General features: G+C 55.5%; 1 protein-coding gene across 1 annotated transcript in view; it reads left to right on the top strand.

The window, feature by feature from the left end:
- Positions 1 to 22,784, top strand: part of CSPG4 (chondroitin sulfate proteoglycan 4) — an 81,496-nt gene extending 58,712 nt beyond the window's left edge. Inside the window, exons 4-10 of the mRNA XM_075897386.2 lie at positions 1,143 to 1,622; positions 2,154 to 2,330; positions 12,093 to 12,291; positions 12,915 to 13,046; positions 14,178 to 14,344; positions 18,327 to 18,510; positions 19,016 to 22,784. Coding sequence (XP_075753501.2) covers positions 1,143 to 1,622; positions 2,154 to 2,330; positions 12,093 to 12,291; positions 12,915 to 13,046; positions 14,178 to 14,344; positions 18,327 to 18,510; positions 19,016 to 20,967 — 3,291 coding nt within the window. The 3' untranslated portion in view covers positions 20,968 to 22,784. The remainder of the gene's footprint in view (positions 1 to 1,142; positions 1,623 to 2,153; positions 2,331 to 12,092; positions 12,292 to 12,914; positions 13,047 to 14,177; positions 14,345 to 18,326; positions 18,511 to 19,015) is intronic.
- The last annotated feature ends 569 nt before the right edge of the window (positions 22,785 to 23,353 follow it).

Below are 23,353 nucleotides of genomic sequence, written 5' to 3'. Positions count from 1 at the left end.
GTTTTCCCAGCACATCCTTCCTATGGACAGGCTAATAATCGGTCAATGCAGTTGGCTCCCACAGGAAGGATGATGCACAGTGATAATTGCCGTGCACAAGCCTCACCACTAGTGAAAACCACAGAGGGCTGGAATTGCCATGCTCTGAAGGGCTCCCCAGGAGAGAGGGTGGAACACATACCCCTTAAAGTGCAGATCTACCATGCAGAAGGACCCGGGATCTTTGCATTGTGAGATTCCAGGGCTAGCCTTGCTCACCGATTTCTCATTCTGCACGTGCAAAGACGGGATGGCGGAGGCTGAGTGTGGCTAAGGTCTCGTTGCCAGCCCTGGGATCTGTGTGTCGCACTGAGTCCCTGCCACCTTGTGCAGCAGCACTGCTCGTGAAGATCTTACAGTCCAAATTATGCTACACCTGCATGAGCCTGTTGCTGAGGTTCTGTGCTTGGGAACAGCCCTGTGCAATCCCAACAGGCCTCAGTGGATTTGTGCAGGTGTCACGCAGATAATGGTGCTGCACAGGAGTACCTGGGGGCACAACTGGCCCTGGAGGACCTGGGTTACTGATGAAGGGCCCACTTGACTCTCAGATGTCCAGGGAGCTTCCAGGACCGGTTACTACCTGTCTTTGTAGCTGCAGTCTGCCTAGATCTGGTCTTGGAGTCAGGGGACACAGTAAGCCTGGAGCCCCACCAGGTCATGCTGCTTCTCCTCTGAGAGCCGCACTTCAAACAAGGAGCCTGAAGAGCCAGACCCACTGAACACAACAGTCACTGGCCCCGAATCTCCATTTCCTGCCCCTGGCATGGCCATTTCCACCAGTGCCCGGGGGTGTGCGATGGCACATACTCAGAAGGGCAGCGGTCGACCCCTGGCACCGGTGGCAGTAAACCCCACCAGGCAGTGGAATCCAGACCTGTGGTGCTCAGCAGAAGGGAGTAGGCCTCACGGCTCCGTAAGTCATGCCCAACTTAGCCCCTCTGAGCACTGACAGGGGCCTTTGTGTAGCTGAGAGTCGGGCTCTGTGTGCGCGGGGGAGGAGTCGCACCCTGCTCACACCAGGAGGAGCGAAGTGCCTCTCCCATTGCCGGTTGGAATCGCCCAGGCATTGCCACTCCTCTCTCTCTCCCTCCCGTACACAGGTAGCCCATGAGGACATCTCCCCTCAGGACATTGTCTACTCCGTGACCAGCTCCCCGCTCTCAGGGCTCCTGGTGATGATTGAGCTCAGCGGCCCTGCCGATGAGCCTCCCATCTTCAACCCCGTCCAGACCTTCACCCAGGAGGACATCAACGAAGGCCAACTGCTCTACCTGCACTCCAGGCCCAAGGGACAGAGTGACCACTTCACCGTGGATGTCACGGCCAGTGGGGCTGATGCCTTGGAGGGGATTGTGGTGGACGTGGAAGTCCTTCCCATTTCGGTCCCGCTGGACGTCCATAACATCACAGTGGCTGAAGGGAGCTCCATAGCCCTCTCCACGGACATCCTGACCATCCCCAGCACCTATTTCACAGCAATGAATGTTGAGTTCATGGTTCTCGAGCCACCAAGACACGGCATCATCCAGAACATGGACCACCCTGGCGAGGGCAGCCTGCACCTCTTCACCTGGACCCAGGTATGAAGCCGACCGTAGATGGGTCAGTCCCTCCGGAGGTGGATTGACACCACCCCAGGAAGGCTTTGTGCCAGGTTAAACCCAGGGGCCTGATCCGGATCCCCTTGTGGTAGAACTCCACCAATCCCAATAGAGTTACTCCTGGTTTACACCCAGGCAAAGTGAGATCAGAGAAGCGGGAAGCAGCGGAGGGGATCCAGGTTTGTTTCACGTTCAGATACCAAGGTCACCTCCTGCCTTCGGTCCCTGCACGGCTCTTCCCTCAGTGGCAGGGCGCCGGGGGCAGTGAGGACCCCGGATGGATCATTCAGGAGAGGAGGCCTATGTGAGGCCTATCACCTCCTCCCACCCCACCCCCATGGCAGCACAGATGACCTGCTCCCTGTACACCAGAGCTGTGAGGAGCCCAGGCCTTGTGCGGCCCCTGAGTAGCTCCACTGGCCCCAGCAGCCCCGTACTCAGGCCCACCTGCACAGTGGCTTCCCAGAGGCGCAAGCCCCATGCAGGTGCCTCAGATCCGCATCCCCACAGGTGGAGCAGCAGCTCGTCTGGTACGTGCACGACGGCAGCGAATCCCTGGCCGACAGCTTCACCATCGTGGCCAACGCCTCCGAGGTCAACCGGCAGAGCCAGCCCAAGACCGTCTCCATCACTGTCCTCCCACGCAACGATGCGGGGCCCACGATGAGCATCAACACCGGGCTGCAGGTAATCTCCCCAGCTCAGGGACCTCTGCTTCCTCCAGGCCCCCGCAGACCCAGTGGGACAGGCCCTGTCGCCTCTCCCCCATTTCAGTGTCTGCCCTTCCTGTTACCATCCAGGACACGAGAATCAAATCATCGCTTTACAAATGATGATTTTATTAACAAAACAAAAAGATGAACTTGATCAAGCATACTAGGTTGCTAGGTGTTACAGAGCAAAACAAATTAAAACAGAGAACATCTCTGGGGACGCTCTTAGATAGTGAAAGGGGACGGGAGGCATAAATTCACACAAAGAAGTTCAACGGCCCAAAGCAAAGAAAAATACTCTGATCCTGACTGAATTGTGACCTTTTCCTTCTGCTCACGATCGGAGCTGATCCATATTCCAAGGCCCGGCAGGCAGGGTAGTTCTGAGACCTGCATCTGCTCCCTCCAGCCCTTAAATTAGGACTCACGCAAAGAGAAAGGCAGCAGGATTTTAAATGTCAGCACTTGTATCCCATTGGTTCTTCTGGCCCCCTGCCGACACCCTTGCTAGCAACCTGAGTTTAACCCCTTAGTCATCAGGGCTGGCCAGCATTCCTCCTATCCATCACAAGAGCACACAGCTGATTGCTGCTCTCGTGGGACCCAGCACTTATGCTGATTGCTGCTCTCGTGGCACCCTGCTCTCGTGGCACCCTGCACTTATGCTGATTGCTGCTCTCGTGGCACCCTGCTCTCGTGGCACCCTGCACTTATGCTGATTGCTGCTCTCGTGGCACCCTGCTCTCGTGGCACCCTGCACTTATGCTGATTGCTGCTCTCGTGGCACCCTGCTCTCGTGGCACCCTGCACTTATGCTGATTGCTGCTCTCGTGGCACCCTGCACTTATGCTGACTCCCTAACCCCTTGGGCATGTCAGCCTAACCAGGGGAGAGAGGGGTGAGCTGCTGCTGGGACCTTGTAACACCACTGGAGCAGACTGAGCGCACAGCTGCTGGCTGACCATGGGGCAGGGGTGGGGACAAGACCGGGAGATATGATGGAACTGCTTGGCCCTCGTGGGTTTGAGCAGGGAAAGCAGGAGCCCCTCTGGTCTCCATACAGTGGGTGTGCCCGGGTGCTTCGCTTCATACGGACGCGGGGTGACCAGCAATCACTCCAATCGGACTAAGGGACACCGGCCGAGCTGGGTTCGGGGTGCCAGGACTGCACAGCAGGGAAGCCGGCCGGTCCGGACTGGGGGGCACTGGCTGAGCTGGGAGGAGTCTAGGGCTGGAATCGCCAGGGTGCTGCAGGTCAGGATTGGAGTGCAGGGGCAGAGCTGTGGGGGAGAGCCCAGGGCGGGATTCCCAGCAGCCTGCAGGTCCGGATCAAGCTGTTAGGCAGAGCGGGGCTAGGGGAGCTTGCCCAGCGCCTGTTCTCCTGGCTGTCGGCCACTCGCACGCACATGCCCGATCCCAGCCCCGGCGTCAGGAGAGACGGGAAACTGCAGAACCCGAAGAGTCGCTGGCGGTTAAGGGAAACTGGCGGCTCTTGGCTCCTGCCGCTGAGGAGTCGGGTGCCAGCAGCGCCAGGGCACAGCAAAGGGTGGGGAAGCACAATGCGGTTGAATGGAGGCGGTTTGCTCCGTGTGCAGTGTTTCCACTCCCCCGTTTGTGAGAGGGACCCGCTCCTGGGAGGGCCCGTCTCCCCTCTGTGGCTCCAGCTTCCCCCTCGCAATGCCGCGGATGGCCACCAGAGGGGAGCATTGCCCCACGCTGCCGCCTCTAATTCTGGCTAGTGGGACATGCAAATTGGCATGGACCCTGGACTCAGGGCAGAGAGGAGGCGCCTGGGCCGGCCTGGCCGTGGGCCGGGACTCAGCACCACTGCAGCCATCCTGCCGGGAAAGCCCCGGCCCCCACCCCGCAGTATTTCTGGCACCTGCAGGGTTGACACAAGCCTGTCTGAGCCAGCCCCAGATAGACCCTGCCCTCGCAGGTCAGTCCAGCCAGGGCAAGGAAGAGACCCTGCAGCAAGGCGACGTAATGGGGCAGGATGTGCTTTGGGCAGCAGGGCTGTGTCCAGGGACTGGCGTGGAGGGGGAGCCCCCAGGCCTCCTGAGTTGTGTGTGTGCTCTGCCACGGACTCCCTCTTCGCCCTGGGCTAGTGCGGGCCCCAGTCTCACAGCAGGGTCATGATGCCGGCCTAGCCTGCTCAGCTCTATCCTACCCAGCACAGCACCTGCCGCAAGAGCCCAGCACGGCCCCAGTGTCACTGGGCCCATGTCAGGGAGACCACGGCCTCCAGGAAGCGTCTGCGTCAGTGCCAAGCCAGGAGCCCTGCCCGTGGTGGGTGAGCTCGGTGAGCCCCTCGCCCCACCCAGCCAGCGTGGCTCTCACGAAGCCTGGCCCGACAGAGGAGAGTGCACCCGTGCGAGGAATTGGCAGTGCAAGGGTTAACATAACCTGTGTTTCTGTTCTGGTCAGTGCCTGGGGCTGGATCCACAGGGGTTCTGAGCACCCTGGACTCCAGCTGCAGTCTCAGGAGCTGCAGAGAGAAGCGAGTGTGCATGCACGGCCGGAGAAGGGGTGGGAGACAGCACTCCTGAGCTCCCAAGGCCAACTCCGCATGCCTGGCTGTGTGACTGGAAGCACATTGCTTCACCGCTCTGCCTCCCCTGGCTTACAGGAATAACCTCGCTGTGGTCTAGCACATTTCTTCAGCAGACCTGGAAGCACTTTACAACGGAGGGTGGTAGCATGAGCTCCACGGGACAGGTGGGGAAACTGAGGCATGGGGCAGGCCCAGGTCTTGCTCAAGGTCACCCAGCAGGCCTTGAGCAGAGCAGGGACTAGGATCCAGTCTCCTTCGTCCCTGTCGAGTGCTCTGCATGCTCAGCCACGCCCAAAGGGTGGCGTGGCTGGTGAGGGTCTGGAGAGCTGGCCGTCAGGGGTGTGTTCTGCACCCCAGCTAGGGTCCCTCCGAACTGCGAGGCCGTGCGTTGCAATATGCTGCCATCCTTTCGGATGTCTGATTTTTTTTTAACCAACGTCTGCAGCTCCATGTCACAGAGCAGATTTATTTGTTGAAGCCCTTCTGGAAACAAGCCCGCCCCAGCTGTGCTAGTCAGTCCATGAACCCAGCCTCCTAAGGGGAAGGGTGGCTACCCTAGTGGAAATGCTGAAGGGCCTGGCTCTGACAACGCCGGGTTTCTTTCTGGGCTGTGGTTGTAGCTGCAGGCCCTGGAGGGAAGCTGAGTACGTGTGACGGCAGCTTGGCATTGCAGGAATGCACTGGGTGAGAATAACACGCCGACAGCTGAGGCTGCCCCCGCGCTTCGGCCTCCCACTCTTGCAGACACAATGGCCCTGCTGTCCCGGCTGCGGTGCCCAGCTGGCTCTTGGCTCTCGGCTCAGGCTTTCTCCCCGGGCAGCAGGCGCAGGGCGTTTGCCTGCAGGCGAGTCTCAGCCGAGCGGTGTTCCCATGGTGCCATGTCGGGAGGGCTGAATGGGAGCCAGAGGTTAACCAGGCCCTGGCAGCGATAATACTCCTGGGCCATGGTACTGGGGGGCAGGGGGGCCCTCTGCTGGGAGCGTGGCAGCAAAAGGAGTAAAATGCTCTGACCAGAGGAAGAGCCTCCAAGTGCAGGTGCAGGAAGGTGGAGCCACACATACAGGGTCACTGCTGCTCTTCCCTGTCCCCTGACTGTCAGGGAGTGAGGGGAAAGTGCACACTTGCTGCATTCCTCTCACTCCCACCTGCCCAGGGGAGGGCAGAGGAGGAAGGCAGCAAGCTGTGCACTTTCCCTTCACTCCCTGAGTCAGGGGAAGGGGAAGAGCAGCAGTGACCCTGTATGTGCAGCAGTAGCCCCCCTGCCATCCCAAAATAGCACCCAGGGGAGAGGATTCAGGGCTGGGGCAGTCCCAGGTGGGGGGCATCCAAAGCCAGCCCCTTTAACCCGCCTGGCTGCCTGCTGCTTAGCGTGGCTGTCTGCAGGATGCCCTGGGAGCCAGCTGGGAGCACGCTGTCCCTCCCACTGCAGCCAAGGGCCCCAGCCAGCTGGCTTCTTGCCAGAGAGCACCCCGGGGTACCCCGGCTTGCTTTCACCTTGGAGGGCCAGGGACAACTCCATGATCTGATGTCCCTAAATCTGTCATCAGTTGGGACTAGAGGACAGGAGTCACCCCAATCTGTTAACTTCCTGTGAAACACCTGGCACAGGCCACTGTTGGCAGACAGGACACTGGGCTAGATGGACCATTGGTTCAGTTGTTCTTATGAAAGTCATAAGCCCTCACTGCTCCAGCCTCTCCCAGGGCCCAAAGCAGCTCCCAGCAAAGGGGATACACAAAGCCATTCCATATCATTGTCTGCTCTGAGCCCAGCTCATCTGCTGTTTTAACCACCCCGTTTGCAGCCTTGCAGCCCTTGTAGGTAGAGGCCTGTGTGGATACAACATTGGTATCCTCCTCCACATCTGTTTCTGCAAAAATGAGCTGCGGAGATCCACACCGACCTGCGCAGATTTGCAGGGTTCTGCTTGTGGGCCCAAAAGTGAAACTGACCAGCAGCCCAAGTGAAACAGACTCAAGTGAAACTGACCACCAGCCCAAGGTGAACTCAAAAAGATCATTTGGGGTTTATTCAGATGCTTGGCCCCTTTCAAAGAAGCAGTTTCATGGACAAATCTCAAAGAAGGATCAGTAGATGGGCTGACCCTCTGTAAGAGCAACACCCTCCCATAGCATTCCTGGAGCTAGTCTCTAAGCTACGCGCAGCGCTTACGGAGAACAAAGGCGACGCAAAGTCTGACCAGATAGAATCAGACATGTAAGTAAGAATAGAAACCCAGGGCAAAGCTTTAATAATTGAGAGGGGATGTGGGATATAATTAAGCATGTCAGTACCGGTGGAGCAGGCTTTCTGCGATGAACCCTGAAGAGTAAAGGCCCAAGACATTCCATTAGTTGTTCCTGCTGTCCAGGAAGCATTGTCTAGCAAGCTGCAGTTTTTTCCATTAGTCTACAATGGAGAGTAATGCTTTTCAATGGGGCAGAAATAAATTACAAGTTACTGGCTTGGGCAATGTGCCGCTGCTGCACATGCTCAGAGCTGCACCATTTAGCCCCAGCCAGTGAATTCTGGATGGTGCTAAGCCCACCATAACATTTATCTGCCATTAAACATCCTCCCAACACCCCTTATTTCCTCCTGAGGCTGCAGCTCCCTGGCAGAGGGAACACAAACTTGAATGCAACACAGATGTGTGCTGAGCCCTCTGCTATCTATTCCCCCTCAGGCGCGGGTCCATTCCAGACATACATTTCACAGCATTTTCTACAGCGCAGGCTGAATGGGGATGCTCTGAAACAGGGATGTAGTGACTCTCCACAACACTGCCTGGGATTTCGACAGCACCCTACATGCATGCAGCGCTGCCTTTGACTTCAATGACTGCTTCACAATGATGAGCTTGTATGATCAAGCCCTTTCATGCCATATAGCTCACCTGTGCTTAGGAGAGGCCCTCAAATACTAACGACCCTTAGGAGCGGGATTAAGCCCTTAGGCTCCATCTGCACTGCACAGTTATTTCAGAATAAGCTCTGCCGGAATAGTTATTCTGAAATAGCTTATTTCGAAATAGCCCATCTATACTGCAGGGAAGCATCAAAATGAGTCGGAGGCAGGTTTCCCTAATGTAGACGTGCTAACTCGATTTAGAGCCCCAGGAAGAATAACTTAGAATGGCCCTAGTGAGGGGCTCTTTCAAAATAGCAGCAGTGGAGAGTATACACACGCCTTATTTCGAAATAGCATTATTCTTCGTAGAATGAGATTTACATACGAACATAAGAATGGCCATAGTGGGTCAGACCAAAGGTCCATCTAGCCCAGTTGCCTGTCTGCCGACAGTGGCCAGCACCAAGTGCCCCAGAGGGGGTGGACCAAAGACAATGATCAAGCGATTTGTCTCATGCCATCCATCTCCAGCCTCTGACAAACAGAGGCCAGGGACACCATTCCTACCCCCTGGCTAATAGCCTTTTATGGACCTAACCTCCATGAATTTATCCAGCTTCTCTTTAAACTCTATTATAGTCACAGCCTCCTCTGGCAAGGAGTTCCACAGGTTGACTATGCGCTATGTGAAGAAGAACTTTCGCTTATTAGTTTTAAATCTGCTCCCCATTAATTTCATTTGGTGTCCTCTAGTCCTTATATTATGGGAACTAATGAATAACTTTTCTTTATTCACCCTTTCCACACCACTCACGATTTTATAGACCTCTATCATATCCCCCCTCAGTCTCCTCTTTTCCAAACTGAAAAGTCCCAGTCGCTTTAGCGTCTCTTCATATGGGACCTGTTCCAAACCCCTAATCATTTTAGGTGCCCTTTTCTGAACCCTTTCCAAGCCCCCCCAAAAAATTATTATTTACAGAAGCCAGAATAAGCCATCTGTTATTTCAAAATTATTTCGAAATAACGGAATTGCTGTGTAGACACTCGCATAGTAATTCCAAAATAATTTTGCTGTGTAGACACACCCTTTGTGACTGCAGTTTTGCAGTGAAGTTTTTGGTAACTGCCAGGATTTAGGGCCTGATCCAGAACTTCTTTGGAGAGTTTGCAAGATTGGGCCTTCAGGCCCAGATTCTCAACAGGTTCCAGTGCTTGAAAGGGGAATTAGGCACCGAAATCCTGATGAACGTCTGGGCCTTATCTCCATCATGCAAACTGCAGGGAGCGGTAGGGTTGCCAGGTGTCCAGTTTTGAACCAGACAGTCTGGTATTTGAGCTTTCTGTCCGGGAAACAAATTAAGAAAATATCCGACATAGAAATGTCCAGTATTTTCTAATTAAGTTTTTATTATTATTGTGAGTATCAGTACGTCGTTGCGTACTGCCTAGCTGGTAGACATGCTCACACTGTGTGAGTGTGTCTACCAGCCAGGCAGTACACAACTACGCAATAGAGAGGAGAGGGCTGGATGGAATCTCCGGGTGCACCCCGCTGGGACCGTACACGGGACAGGCAGCACCCCGGGATCTGTGTGAACCTGGGTCAGCCCCTCTCCCCGCTGGCTGATTCCCCCCTTTCCGTTCCTCCCCCCCTGTCAGTCCCACTCCCCGCCAGCCAGTTCCCCCCCAGCTAGCCCTGCTCCCCCCGACTCCCTCCCGGCCGGCCTCTCCCTCCCCCCCAATCTGAGATCAAGTGTGTCTGGTATTTTTTTAAACCATCTGGTAACCCTAGGGAGAGACAGCATGTTTAAAAGAAGCTGCTGCAGCTTCTCAACAGAGACATATTGCATAGGAATCCCTGCAGCCACGAAATGCGGCCAGCTCTGGGGTGCCATGCAGCCTATGGCCCACACTGCATAAGATTTTACAGCCAGAATCCAATCAGTGAAACACGAGGCGTCCTGCCTGCTCCTTTGCCAGACGGCCACAGGTCCTCAGGCGCTTGCTTTTATGACTTGAACAAGCTTGTCCCTGGGGAGAGGGGGCTGGGAGAGTTTTGTGCTCAGGGCACCAGAGCAGAATGGAGGGGGCTCCACGAACGCTCTGCACTGAGACCCATGGAGACAGGGCAACATCCTCGCACTGCCCGAGAAAGAGACCCAGCTGCCCCCAGTCGGGATGGAATCCATTGAGGGCTGCAGAAGGCTGCCTGGAGCTGGAGGGGGGTTTCATGGCAGTGTCTGCAGGGAGCAACCATTCCGGCTGCAGTGGCAGGGTGGACGGATTGGGTGTGCCCCGTTCTAACCCGCGGAGCTGCTCAGAGGCCGCCTGGGCCTGACTTCCTGCTTCTGCTGTGTGAGCAGCCCAGCCCAGCAGCGCAGGCCATGAAAACATCCTCCTACAGAGAACAGCCCTGCACTTTCGCCTGGCCTCCTGTGCCGGCTGGTTTGCAGAGACAGGGATGAGCCACCATACCCAGAATGGGAACCTCCAGCTTGGGGCAGTCGGGTCTCTGGGGCTGGTTCTGAGCCAGTGTTCCCCGGAAGCTGAGCACGTGGCAGCCACCCAGGAGAGATTCCAGTGCCACCCAGCTGATTAGCAAAGCACCTGCTGCCGGCAGCAGTAGGGCCAACAGGCCGCAGGGCAAGGTGTGGGGGGAGCTCTGTGCCCCCAGAAGAGCGGGGCCTTGTGCAGAAGGGGTGGGACTGGGGCAGCCAATCCTCACTGCTGCCTGGGCTACAGCACTGGGTCCCGCCCCTCCCAGCCCCGCAGAGCACCCAACATGGTGCTCCAGCGCTCTGGCAGCAGTTCAAAGGGGTTTGAGGCTCCGGTCACCACCACTACCTCAGTAGCATCAGTGGCAGTCCAGAACCCTGGGCTCCTTAGACTCACTGGGCCCCAGGGCATTTTCACCCTTTGCTGCCACCCCCTCCATTGGCGGGCCTAGCTGGTGGTACACATTCCTAGGTGCACGTAGCAAAATTTATTCTGCACATGGCTGGAAAATATGTGAGGGAACATTGTTCTGGACCCTTTCTAAAGTGGCATTGGCCCAAATGGCACAGTCCTCAGGGAATCAAGCGCTTGTTGATTTTTATGGGCATTTGGCCTCATTAAAGACCATTGTCTGCTCATGGCAGACAATAAATATCTGGCTGTAAAGCCTAATGTACCCGTTACATTTAAGGCAGTAGAAAGACTCTGCCAAATCCATCCTGCCATGCTATTCTGTCCCAGCAGGGGCAAATGATGCCTGCAGGGCCACACCCGGCTGTTATCTAACCAGGGGCGGCGGGAGGAAGGGTTCCAAATGCTGCATGCACTTTGCTCGGCCCGCCCCCGCCCCCTCCAGTGTGACCGTGGGCAAGTTGCTTCTTTCCCCTTTCCCCCTTGGTCTGTCTTGGGTATGAGGCTGAGAGCTCTCTGGGGCAGATCCTGTCTGAATAGCCCCCAGCACAACAGGGCCTGCAGCGCAGATAAGGCTTCTGGCTGCTCCTGTCATCTACACAGTCATCACAGCAGCACATCTCCCTCGGGGAGGCTGCTCCCAGACTGTTCCAACTTGCCGCCGTGGCTCCAAGGCATGGCTAGTTCACATACTTTCCATCCCAAGAGGGCCTGCGGGCCCCTACATGGCCTCGTTCGATGGGGGTGGTAGGACTGGGCCCTTTCCAGTCAGTCTGCAGCACAAGCTAAATGAGGCAGCAACATGGACTGGCAGAGTGAGTTTACATGGAGAGATCTTAAAGCACTGGCAGCCACTTCCCTTGAAAGCCCCCCACCGAAATCTCATTCACCAGCCTCCAAGGCAGCTGAGGATGTCCATGAGGTGAGGCGAGTCCGGATCATTAGCCCCACTTCACAAAGGGGGAAACTGAGGCTCGGTAATATGACTTGAGCAAGGAGCCTGGTGACTTAGCGGCAGAGTGGGCAGAACAATCCCCAGTTCCTGTCCTTGATTCTCCTGTTCTCACCTAGACGCAATGCTGCCCTGAGAGTCCCACTGGCTGGATGCCCACGGACACCTGGCTTCCCCGCTCGGGCTGTGAAACATCAGTTCCAAACAGCTGGGCTCCCAGATTATCTGCCTACCCCCCCTCGCCACCACCAGATTATCTGCCTACCCCCCTCCCCCCACCTACACTCATGTGCCAGCTGCTGTCAGTGAGGCTGTGTGTGAGAGAGAGAGAGCGCGAGGGAGGGGTCACAGGATCAGGCCCCCAGCTGGCTAAGAAATTAGCTCTCTAAAGGCACTGGTGGACTCTCTCCACCCCTTTGGGAAACTGGGTCAAGTTCATATTTGGCTTATTGCTCAGCTTTTTCCCTCAGATGCAGGAAGGTACCACTGCAGAGATCACGCCCCAGATCCTGAGAAGTGAGGATGAAGACTCCCCTCCGGAGGAAGTGGTTTATTCCATCAGGCCCCCGGCCAATGGGAAGGTTGTGCTGAGGTCATCTCCTAGCAACGGGATCCTGCAGTTCACTCAGGCTCAGATAAATAGTGGGCTGGTTCTGTTTGTGCATGAAGGTGGGTAAGGGGCAGGTGGAAGCCGGGAGGTGAGGGGGATGGGGTCAAGGTGGGGAGAGCTGTGTGTTAAGGAAAACTGACACTCACCTGTCTAATGCCCCAACTCAGCATTGCCTGAGACCCAGCCCGTATCGGCTAGGGTACAGCCCCAAACCCTGTCTTGGGACCAGAGAGGTCTGCAGCCTTCCGGGCAGATCCTGCTCTCATTAGCCCCAGTATAAACACAGAGTAACCCCCTGCCAACGTCAAGCCGCTCCCCACCTGATCCCCCTCCCCCATGTACTTCTTGGCTGGTCTCATGTTTCATTCTCCCGATCACCAGGAAGGGCACCATGTGTGGACCATAATGTGGCAGTCACAGACCGAGGAGTGACACATGGAGACTCTACGGGGGGCCCAGCCCTGACCTGGCGTGAGCTGAGGGAATTCAGCTTCCATGCCTACTCATTCCTGAGCGGGGCTGATCACACACACACAACACACACACCCTATACACAACTCCACTGGTGGACCCAGCCCAGTGCTGAGCCGGGGGAATTCAGTTTCCCTGCTCCTGCGGGGAGCAAGCCGTGGCCGTCATGCCTGCCGGCTGATCCCCATCCCCGCTAACACATTTTCCGCAGGGCACCTTGATGGGGGCTTCTCCTTCAATCTCTCTGATGGACAGAATGTCTCCCCCGGGCATTTCTTCGCCGTGAGCGCCCAGAAGCTGGTCGTCACCTTGGAAAACAACCAAGATCTCACGGTATGCCCAGGTGAGTCACCCACTGAGGAAAGAAGCCAGCCCTGGCTGCTGGAGGGAGGGGACCTCGGCCAGCAAGAGCCTGGAGAAGTCTTCAGATCAGCAGCATCCCACGGCTCCTGCGGCTCTCGGGCTGGGTTGCTTTAAGGAAGGAGAAAAGAAAACTCAGCGGAAGAGCGTCAGGAGGACGAGTGAGAGCAGGGCATGTCAGGCTGAATGGAGTATGGATATATCTCCATATATTAATGAATTCAATGCCAGAAAAAGTAGATGCTCTGAAATCTATGTGTCGGGCCCTTTGTCCTGGCCAACTTCTACTATGTCAGTCCTGCCAGCTGCCCTCCTGCAGATCTAGTGTGCTGCTGTCCATCTAGGCAGAAGATTAGGCAGCTTCAATGTAACCCTCAGTGGGTGGGTGATCTGGCATGGGGAAGAACCCTTGGCCTGACTCCCTTTCTGCAAGCACAGATGGCATTTTGCCTCCTATTGTTCTGACTGCATTTACCTACCACACATATGACACACGTGACGCTTTCCGGTCAGGCTGCTCACTGCTGCCCAGGGGGAGGGAGACATCGCAGGAGTTATTTCTCTTGCCCACTGAGACATGAGAAAGGCCGATAGGCTCCCATGTTAGGAAAACGTACAGGGTCGCCGAAGCTGCCCATCTGCACGCCCGGTGTCCCGGTTTGCACAAGTTAGGATCAGTCTTTGCACCGACAGAGCACTTAACAGTCCTTGACCTCATGGGGGCTTTGCAACTGTGGAGGCAGAAAAGCCAGCACCAGAAGGCCACTGTTGGTGAGCTTCAATAGAAATATTTACAGCTAGCACTGAAACCCACTGCAGAACACCCCCTGAAGTCACGGATACAGGGACCAGAATCTGAGACTACCCAAAGCAATGCCCCATCTGCCCTTTTTGTGCCCAGGGGATTAGTCCAAATTCTGGGAGGGGACTTGAATCTGTGGGCGTATGGATACGAAGGAAAGGGAGGGGAAAGGGGCTAATGCGCCCTGCCCTGTGTGGTTATGCAGCCGGAGATGGGTTGGCCTGTCCCATAAACCCTTCTCTACGGGATGGGGAGGAGGGCGTGCTGACTGGCGCCTGTGAATAAATGCCCTGTCTGCTATTTGTGTTAAAGGGACCCTTCAGCCAATCACAAGCCAGAATCTGAAAGCCGTGACCAACAGCAAAGCAGACGCCGGCCCCTTGTTGTACAGGATAGAGCAGCCCCCACGTCTGGGCCGGCTGGTGACTTACCGCCTGGGCCAAGCCAGCGGGCCACTGGAGAACTTCACCCAGGCAGAGGTAAGTGCTCCTGCCTCCCCATTGGCATGTTCCACGGGCTACAGAAGAGGCAAGATTCGGGCGCCTGGGTCAGGATTGAGGCTGCTGGGTGGGCCTGGGTGACGTCTGAACACAGCTGAGTATATTTCATCACATGGCTTTCTCCAGCCTCTGGCCTGCTGGCTGCCTGTCCACCAGACACCTTAGGGTGGCCAGGTGTCTAGTATTCTACTGGACAGTCTGCTTTTTGGGCCCTCTGTCCCATGGCTGGACTCGCTTCGCCGGGACCGTGCACGGGACGGGCAACGCCTTGGAATCGGCACATGCCCGGGTCAGTCCCGCTCCCCGCCAGCCAATTGCCCCCCCCTACCCCAGCCAGCCCTGCTCCGTCCACCCCCCCTCCCCCATCGGGTCTGCTTCCCGCCAGATGCCCCTCCCCCGATCTCCCCCAGCCAGCCCCGCTGCCCCCGATCCCCCCCCTCCCCAGCCAGCCTCACTGCCCCCGACCCTCCCCACCAGCTCTGCTTCCCGCCGGCTGCCCCTCCCCCGATCTCCCCCAGCCAGCCCCTCCCCCGCTCTGCTCCTGCCCCTCCCCCCCCACCAGCTCTGCTTCCCGTCCCCCCACTTCCTCCTGGCCAGCCCCGCTCCCCTCCCAGCCAGTCCCTCCCCACACCCCCGCCCCCCCGCTCCCGATCAAGTGTGTCCGGTATTTTTTTTTAGACTACCTGGTAACCCTAGACACATTCCCATTCCTAGCTGTGCCGCTGTGCTACCCCTGTGGCGTTCCTATGGTTCTCCCACTCCCTCTAGCTCCCAGGCTGACTAATGCAACCGGATTCTACTGCACAGGGCTGTCTGATTTTTCACAGCTCAAATATACACAAGGAGACATTTACCTCCTTGTCACCGGGGTGGATGAGAGTTTTGTGGGGCCCAGGGCAGCACAATTTCGCGCATGCGCCATGGCCACAGCCACAGCCATGTCAAATGGGCAGCTCGCACCGGTTGTGAATTCACTGCACTTTCCTGGATCAAACACGAGGGACCGATCCGCAGCAGCGGTAGAACAGCGCAAAGTCAATGGAACAGCATCCGCTGAGGCCTTGTTCCAAAAGCGAAGCCTCGCGTGCAGAATCCTTCCTCCCAACTCACCACCCAAGAAAAGGCACCAGTGCCTCTCTCCCCCGACACCACTGCAGCCCCCACTGTGGCCCTGGCAGATTCCTACAAACCTTGAGGCCTGAAACACCCTCAGCTCTGTGTGCCATGGCGGTCTCAGAACTCTGGCACCCTGCCTCTCATGGCAAGCAGCCAATTCCGAATTCGGCTCGCCCTCCTCCTCCTGGCAGCTAAGTCACGGATGCAGGGACAAGCATCTCAGGATAGTCGCCAGATGTGTCTTAATGCCCCATCTGACCAGAGGTTAGCCCACAGTCTGGTATGGGACTCTGGGGATCTATGTTATGCACACTCACCGGCTGCCTTTCCTTCCCTGAGGGTCTCTCTCTTTTTCTCCTGTCACCATTCAAACGGCACACGCGCGCACACACACACACACATTTAACCCCGATTACACAATTCAAAAGGCTGATCTCAACAGTCTAGCCAAAGGGGGCCTCATTCTTCTCTTTAGAAATGTTCCCTAAAGGATCCCACATTCCTGGGTAGCTTCTAAACTGGGGAAGCCGTGAGTTGATTTCAGTTTGCCCCAAGACAGCGTGGGCTAGTGAATAAAGCAGGAGGTTGGGAGAGCAGGGATCTATTCTCAGCACTGAGTTGTTGGGCAGGACACATTGCCCCTCTGTGCCTTTAGTAACATGGGGACAATGGTACTTGCCCCACCTGGTGCCTCTTTGAGATTCTTGGATGAAAAGTGCTATCCAAGCACAGCTACTCTGTCCTGTTTGCGGAGGGACAGAAACACCCAACCACATCTGTAACCGGCTGTCAGAACAGAAGAAAGAGCAAATATGCAGGAAAATGTTGCTCCTCTCCAGTGCTGCTCTGAATCAGACCTCCCCCGGGACCTGCAGCAGAGAACTCAAACCACATTTTGTTTTTCATTTTTTGATCCCCACCCCTTTGGACTGTCCCAGCAAGCAGCAGGGCCACAAACCCTATCCCATCAGACAGGCGCGGGACTCTTCTGCCATCACCAGCCAATGAAATCATCCCCGGGTTGCCACAGCAACGTATGCGGTTGCCATGGCTCCGTTGACATCACACTCCCGAAAGGCGGGGGCAGATGCTGGTCGGAGTGTCCCCAGCAACATGTGAACAGGCGGATAGACTGCTCAAACTGGGTCACCTTTGATAGGGTTTCCAATTAGGCGTTTCTCCCCCTCCAGACACCTACTGCTGCCTTCAACAGAGTGAGGGAGGTGCCGACGTGGAAACGTCCAGATTAAAGAGCAGGCGGAGGGTACTTTACATCATTTTCACTGGGCAAAACAACAGGCACACAGAGCTATGCACACAGAAGTCAATTGTGCACACATTGATCCTGGCTGCACATGCAAATTAGACTTGCACAATTGACCATTTGTGCCCAGAATTTGCTGATTTAGGGGGGGAAATCCAGGTAACTGCACATGCAAACTAGGTGTGTTCTTTTTGCATGTGCAGTTCTGCCTGGCTGATTCTGGAGAATTACTTTTAAGGGAGGCTTCTCCCATTAATTTAACCTTGATTAAATAACTACAGCTTTCAAGTGACTGTTTCTTTTGCTAGTAAAGCTATGGATGGGTTGCCTCTATTTCCCCACATGAGCTATTCTCAGCCCACGTCAGCGTGAAAATCACTCCAGAAGTTCTGTGCTTCTCAGATCCTTCCATAGTAGCCGCTCAGCCCAGCAAGCAAAGGGTGGGGAGAAGTATTCCTGGTAAGCAGAGTTCTTAGGCAGCCTCCCACAGCCAGCAGCATGTCCTTCTAGTTGGTGGTGCACATGCCTCAGTGCACATCACAAAATTTATTCCACACACATGGGCAGAAAAATTCGAGGGAACTTCGGTGGGAAGAAGAACTAGTCTTGACTTTCAGCATTTCCCAACAACTGCCCAGTTTCAGTGCCAGGCAGACTGAGGAGGCCCGTCAGCACCACTAGCGCCCATCACACAAAGAGAAGTGGCCTGAACCGGTAGCCACAATTCAGGGCCTTGCAGAGTTGTTGCCATTAGGATGAGAGATCAGTGATACGAGTCAGTATAATCTTGCATATTTATTATGTACACACAAGTGTGTGTCCCTGAACACACAGCACACAGGGCGGGCAGTTTCCTTACTTCGAAATCCCCACGGCTGCTCTTGCAGCAAGCTCTGTGCCCAAGAAGCCCTGTTTCTCTGCTTCCTCTGGTTACACACCCAGTTCCTTCCCTAGGCTCTCTGCCTCCAACACCCATGGCGCGCACTCTGAACTTGCACCAGGGAAAGCCATCAGTTCACTCAGCTTTACTCAGTCCTGCTTTGAGGCAGTCCTTGAGCAGTCGTCCCTCACTCCAGCATCTGTAACTGGTTTTACTAAATAAAGAGGATTGACAGCTCCTTCTGCGGAGCCCGAAAGAGGCACCCCATTGGCTTTTGGATCCCAAACAGGCCACCAGTGGCAGCCGCTAGCACCTTTCAGCATAACTAAGGGCTTGATTCTCCCATTCTTCTGTGTTGAGTGCCAAGAGGAACACCAGGAGGCAGCACGGCTCAGTGGTTAGAGCAGGGAGCTAGGACTCAGGCATGCTGGGTCCTACTCCCTAATCTCCCATTGTATGACCCAGGGCACTTCACTGTACCTCACTTTCCCCACTTGTACAAGACTGATAATGATATTGTGGTGGCTGGAGATCTGCAAAGAAGACAGATGGGGGGCTCTCTAGCTGAATTCAGTGGCAGTTCTGCGTGTGGGCTGGCGGCGAGAGCCTGCCCAGGACATACAGTTAGTGGGATTATTTCTTCCATGTGAATTTGTTGCAATTACAAGCTTGTTTGCACATTTGCTTTTGTTTCCCCCCAGGTGGACAATGGACTCGTTTTTTACCAGCATGACATGCCCCAGCAGCCATTCTGGCTAACCCAGGACGGTTTCCATTTCCGGGTTGCCTCCCCGCCCGCAGTATCCGAGTCATACAACCTCAGCGTGCTGGTCTCATTCGAGGCAAGCTGTCCCCAGCCAGCCACGAAGCTGTGGAGAAACCAAGGTAAAAGAGCAATGGGCCTTTGGGAGCTAGGCCACGGGGCTTCCCACGAAGGATCGGGGGGAAGGGTGCAGACTAGGGGTGTGACATCCCGTTTAGTTGGCTGACCAGTTAGACAAACTTTCCACGGTTGTCCAATTAAAGGGGGGAGAACAGGGCTGGGGGCCGCAGGCTTTCTGAATCAGGGCCCACCTCCCCCTTTTCTTCTCTCGGTCCTTCCTTTCCTGTGGCTTCCTGCTTCTCTGCCTCTCGGCCTTCCTTGATTTTTTCCTGTCCGCCTGTTCTTCTGCAGAACCCTGGTGATACAATGTGTTTGTTCTCTTTCCCCTGCCTCCAGCTTTCCTTGGTACCCCTCCTCCTCTTTCCCGGGAGCTCTCCTCCTCTCTCCGATGCAGCACGCTCTGGTTTTGCTCCGCCCCCTGTCTCTCTGCCCCATCGCCCTTCCTGGGGCCTCCCGGCTGGTGGTCTCATCAAGGCAGTCACGGGGCTCTGTTCTCTCTTCCTCCAGGCCTCAGGATTCTGGAAGCTCAACAGGCCCCAATTGAACCCTCAGTGCTGGATGCTTCCAACCTGCTGGCCAATGTTCCGGAGTCCAAACGGGCCTCTTATGACGTACTGTTCCTAGTTACGGAGCTGCCTGCCCATGGGTACCTTTCTGTGGCTGACGTACCCATCAGTGCTGTGCATCCCTACTTCCTGCAGTCGGATGTGGCTGGGGGTAACCTGCAATACACTCACCAGGGGCCTGGGAGCCAGGAAGATCATTTCAGATTTAAGGCTTGGCTGCGGCTGAGAGCTATGGAGTCAACTCGGCCCCCACAGGAAGGAGGAGGCTTGGTCATTTCGGAAGCATTCAACATAACAGTGAGCGAAAGGAAGGAGAAAGCACCTCGCCTAGTGACGCACAGCCGTGCTCTGCGGGTTCGCCAAGGCTCCTCGGTGGTTCTCTCCCAGGACCACTTGGATGTAGTAGATCCTGACAGTTCCCCCGAAGAGGTTGAGTTCAGAGTCCTCACGGGGTTGTCCAATGGCTTCCTGGCCAACACCCACAACAAACAGAGACCTATCAGCAAGTTCACACAAGCAGACATCAATGCCGGGCACCTAATATTCATCGCCAATGGGAGTGGTTCTCCTGGGTCCTTAAAACTGCACATATCCGATGGGCATAATCCACCCATCCACACTTCCCTAGAGATTGAGGTTCTGCCTGATGTAACTGCAGTGATGAGCCAGATACCGCTGGTGATACCCCAGGACCTAAACTCTGCACCACTGTCACGAGAGCACCTCCTGGGGGCATCAAACCCAGGGGAGCAAGAGGTCCTGTACACAATCAGCAGGAATCCAAAATTTGGCCAGCTGAAGGTCAACCAAAGCCCAGCGAGAAGCTTTTCCCTGAAGCAAGTAGACAAAGGCGAAGTGACTTTTACTTTCACGGATTTCACCTCCCCCAAGGACGAATTCCAGTTCCTTTCGGTGTCCAGAGGAACAAACACCTCAGGGGGCGTAAATGTGACAGTCAAGGCCTTGGTCAGGACACAGCAGGGAATTCGGTGGCCAAGGGGAACCACCTCCCTTTTGGATACGAGTGTCCTTGATGCCAGTGAGCTGGCCAACAAGACAAAGAGCATCCCAGCTTTTACGGTCCTCAGGGCACCGCAGGGCAGCCATTTTGTGAAAGTCTCAGGAGACAACAAGAGCCAGCACGTTCCCATTGATGCCTTCACCCAGCACGACCTCGAGCAAGGGCTGGTCGGGCTGGAAGTGCTGGAAACGGAAGAGGCGGGCAGCCACTTGCTGAACGACAGCTTTCTCTTTGAGCTGGCCGCTGAGGGGGTGCCTCCCGCCCTGGAATTGCTGAGGTATAGCACAGAGCCATACAACTCCTCCGTGCCATACCGAACCCCGCTTCTCAGAGCCCCCCTCCTCCCGGAGACGAGCGACCAGCAAACGCCCCCCGGGGTGAGTCCCTCCTCACAAACACCACCCCCTCAGCCCCAGGGCTCAGACCAGGTGAGCCACCACACCCACGAGCACGACACGCTCCCCACAGCCTGGCAGGGCCACGAGGCCACCACCACCCCTCCTGTGGAGGGGGGCACATTCCTCAGTTTCATCGAAGCCAACATGTTCAGCGTGATCATCCCAATCTGCCTCATCCTCCTCCTCCTGGCGTTAATCCTTCCCCTGCTCTTTTATCTCCACAAACGCAACAAGACCGGGAAGCACAACGTCCAGGGGACAGCTTCCAAGCCCAAGAATGGGGTGGTGGTCGACCAGGAAACCTTCCGTAAGACTGACCCAAACCAAGCCATTCCTTTAACCACCGTCAACGCTCTGGAGACCAAAGGATCGGGACCCACGGCCAAAGGGCCAGGAGGGCAGCAGGACCCCGAGCTACTTCAGTACTGCCGGACATCCAACCCCACCTTGAAAAATAACCAGTACTGGGTCTGAACGCTGGGCCGAGAGGCTGAAAGACAAGACTGTCTCCATGCAGAGCTCCTCAGCCTCTTGGACTGTTATGGAGCCATCCTGCCTCTTCCTCCTCCTCCTCCCTGACAACCAGGAGGCACAACGACTCCTGGGGATGCTTGGTCCCCAGCAGGTTCCATCGCCTCTTTGGGATGACAGCAGGGAAGCTCCCTCAAGCTGCTGTCCCAGGTTGTTTGGGTGGGATGGGAGGGGGGAAGGAAAGAACGGCTGAAAGCCCAATAACTCCTGAGAGTGAATTCCCTGTGCAGTGTAGCGGGCCGGAAGGGCAGGGGAAGGTCGTAAGAATACAGGGTGCCCCCAGGGAATCCTCTCTGGGCAAATAGCTGGCCAGATCTGAGAAGGAGCCAGACAACAGTATGTCATAGGACAGGTAGATCCCAGCTGGCCCATCTCACTCACTCCACACACAGAAGTGTCTGCACTTAACGATGTCAGTGAGGGTGGGGGAGGGGAGCTTTCCAAGCTCTGGTGCACGGGGCGAGAGTAAGAGCAAATTGCACTGAGTGAGGACTGACACAGAGCCCTCCGACGTCCCCAAGGCGAGGTGGGCTGAGGCTCTGCTGCGCAGGGTTGGAATATCTCCGCTGCCGAGGCCAAGGGAATTGAAACGGCCACCACCCGTTTGGAAAAGCACTCCTTTTTCCTTTGGATAATTGTCCTGTGTTGCATCAGATGGACTGAACACTCATTTGCCATATTGCACAACAGGTAGAGGGAATTTCACAGATTACAAAACTGGAGCATATTTGCAATGATTAAGGTCTCTCCGGGTGACACTCTACCCAGGACATCCGCCAGTGTGTGGAATAACGTTTATGAAACAGAGAAGACACGTTTGGGACCCGATCCTCAAACAACGTAAGGTGGCAAAGCGCCCCTGATTTTCACCAGCTGAGGACTTGGTCCTGCACTTGGACCTGGTTCTGCCCTCCCTTACCTCGGTATAAATCTGAAGTAACCCCCAATGTCAGAGAAGAATTAGCTCCATTGTAAGGTCACTGTGTGCTCCACTACAGCCAAAGTACCAGAACAAGGTGCCTTTTCCAGGCGGATCATATTGTTATCAACAAACATGCTGATGCTCTCCAGAGAGGATGCCCTCCAAGCCTGGTTTCAGCCCTGCTAGCTCTAGAACAACCTTTGGAAAGCATAGATCAAATAAGAACATAACACATAAGAACAGCCATACTGGGTCAGACCAAAGGTCCCAGTATCCTGTCTGCCAACAGTGGCCAACACCAGATGCCCCAGAGGGAGGGAACACAACAGGGAATCCTCACGTGATCCCTCCCCTGTCATCCATTTTCAGACACCATCCTGGGTCTTGCTCAGTTTCTACGCAGGTAGAATTCCCATTGACATCGATGGAAGTGAAGTAGCAGCAGAACTGAGCTCGGACGCTGACCCAATCATAGCCCTCCGTACTGCTACAGCTGAGACGCTCATCTCTCATTGGGAGTGGTGTGAATCTGGTGTCACTCCACTGAAGCCAATGTACACCGGTCTAACTCACAATAGAACTAGGCCTTAATTTAAATGTACCGTGACTGTTCCTTCCGAAACCAACTGTTTGGTCCTGGGACTCCTGGGATGTTCCTATTATATTACATCTAGCGTCAACACAAAGACAAGACATGTTTATTTTGCTGGTGCTGAAGTTTACTGTGTATGTACAGGGCTGAATATTTTAGAACGGCAGGTGCTACATTGCACATCAGACTCATGAGGTCCTACACTCCAGAGTGTGTGTGTGTGTGTGTGTGTGTGTGTGTGTGTGTGTGTGTGTGTGTGTGTACACATGCAAAGTCTGCTTTGTGTGCACAGTTACCCATGCACAGAGGCGAATTAGAACATGCATGCATTGGTATTTGCGTGCTTAGAAATGCGTGGGCAGTGTAGCATGCTCCCTTTTGGAAATCTGGCCGTGGGGTTTGCATAATAACCACCACTTTGTCTCTGAGATGCTCTTGTGCCGTGCAACTCTGGTGCAGCAAGAGTCACACGAAGGGCTGTAACAAACGGCAGTGGTGTTGTGAGCCAGGTTCCCATCCAGTGGGAGGAAGAGGGAAGCAAAGACTCCTTTCAAGCATGACCCCAGAAACTTAGCACTCCAGAAAGACTGACAGCGCTGATCAGAGCAAGGTAGTGCATCTCACACACACTTCTGCCAGTCTATATAGCTTTGGGGCTGTTTCTAGACTGGCCAGTTTTTCCGGAAAATCATCCGCTTTTCTGGAAAAACTTGCCAGCTGTCTACACTGGCAGCTTGAATTTCCGCAAAAGCACTGACTTCCTACTGTAAGAAATCAGTGCTTCTTGCGGAAATACTATTCTGCTCCCGTTCAGG

The sequence above is a fragment of the Pelodiscus sinensis genome, chromosome 14 (genome assembly GCF_052426305.1).
Source record: "Pelodiscus sinensis isolate ZL-2025 chromosome 14, ASM5242630v1, whole genome shotgun sequence".
Taxonomy (NCBI): Eukaryota; Metazoa; Chordata; order Testudines; family Trionychidae; genus Pelodiscus; species Pelodiscus sinensis.
This window is presented reverse-complemented; position numbering and strand designations above follow the sequence as displayed.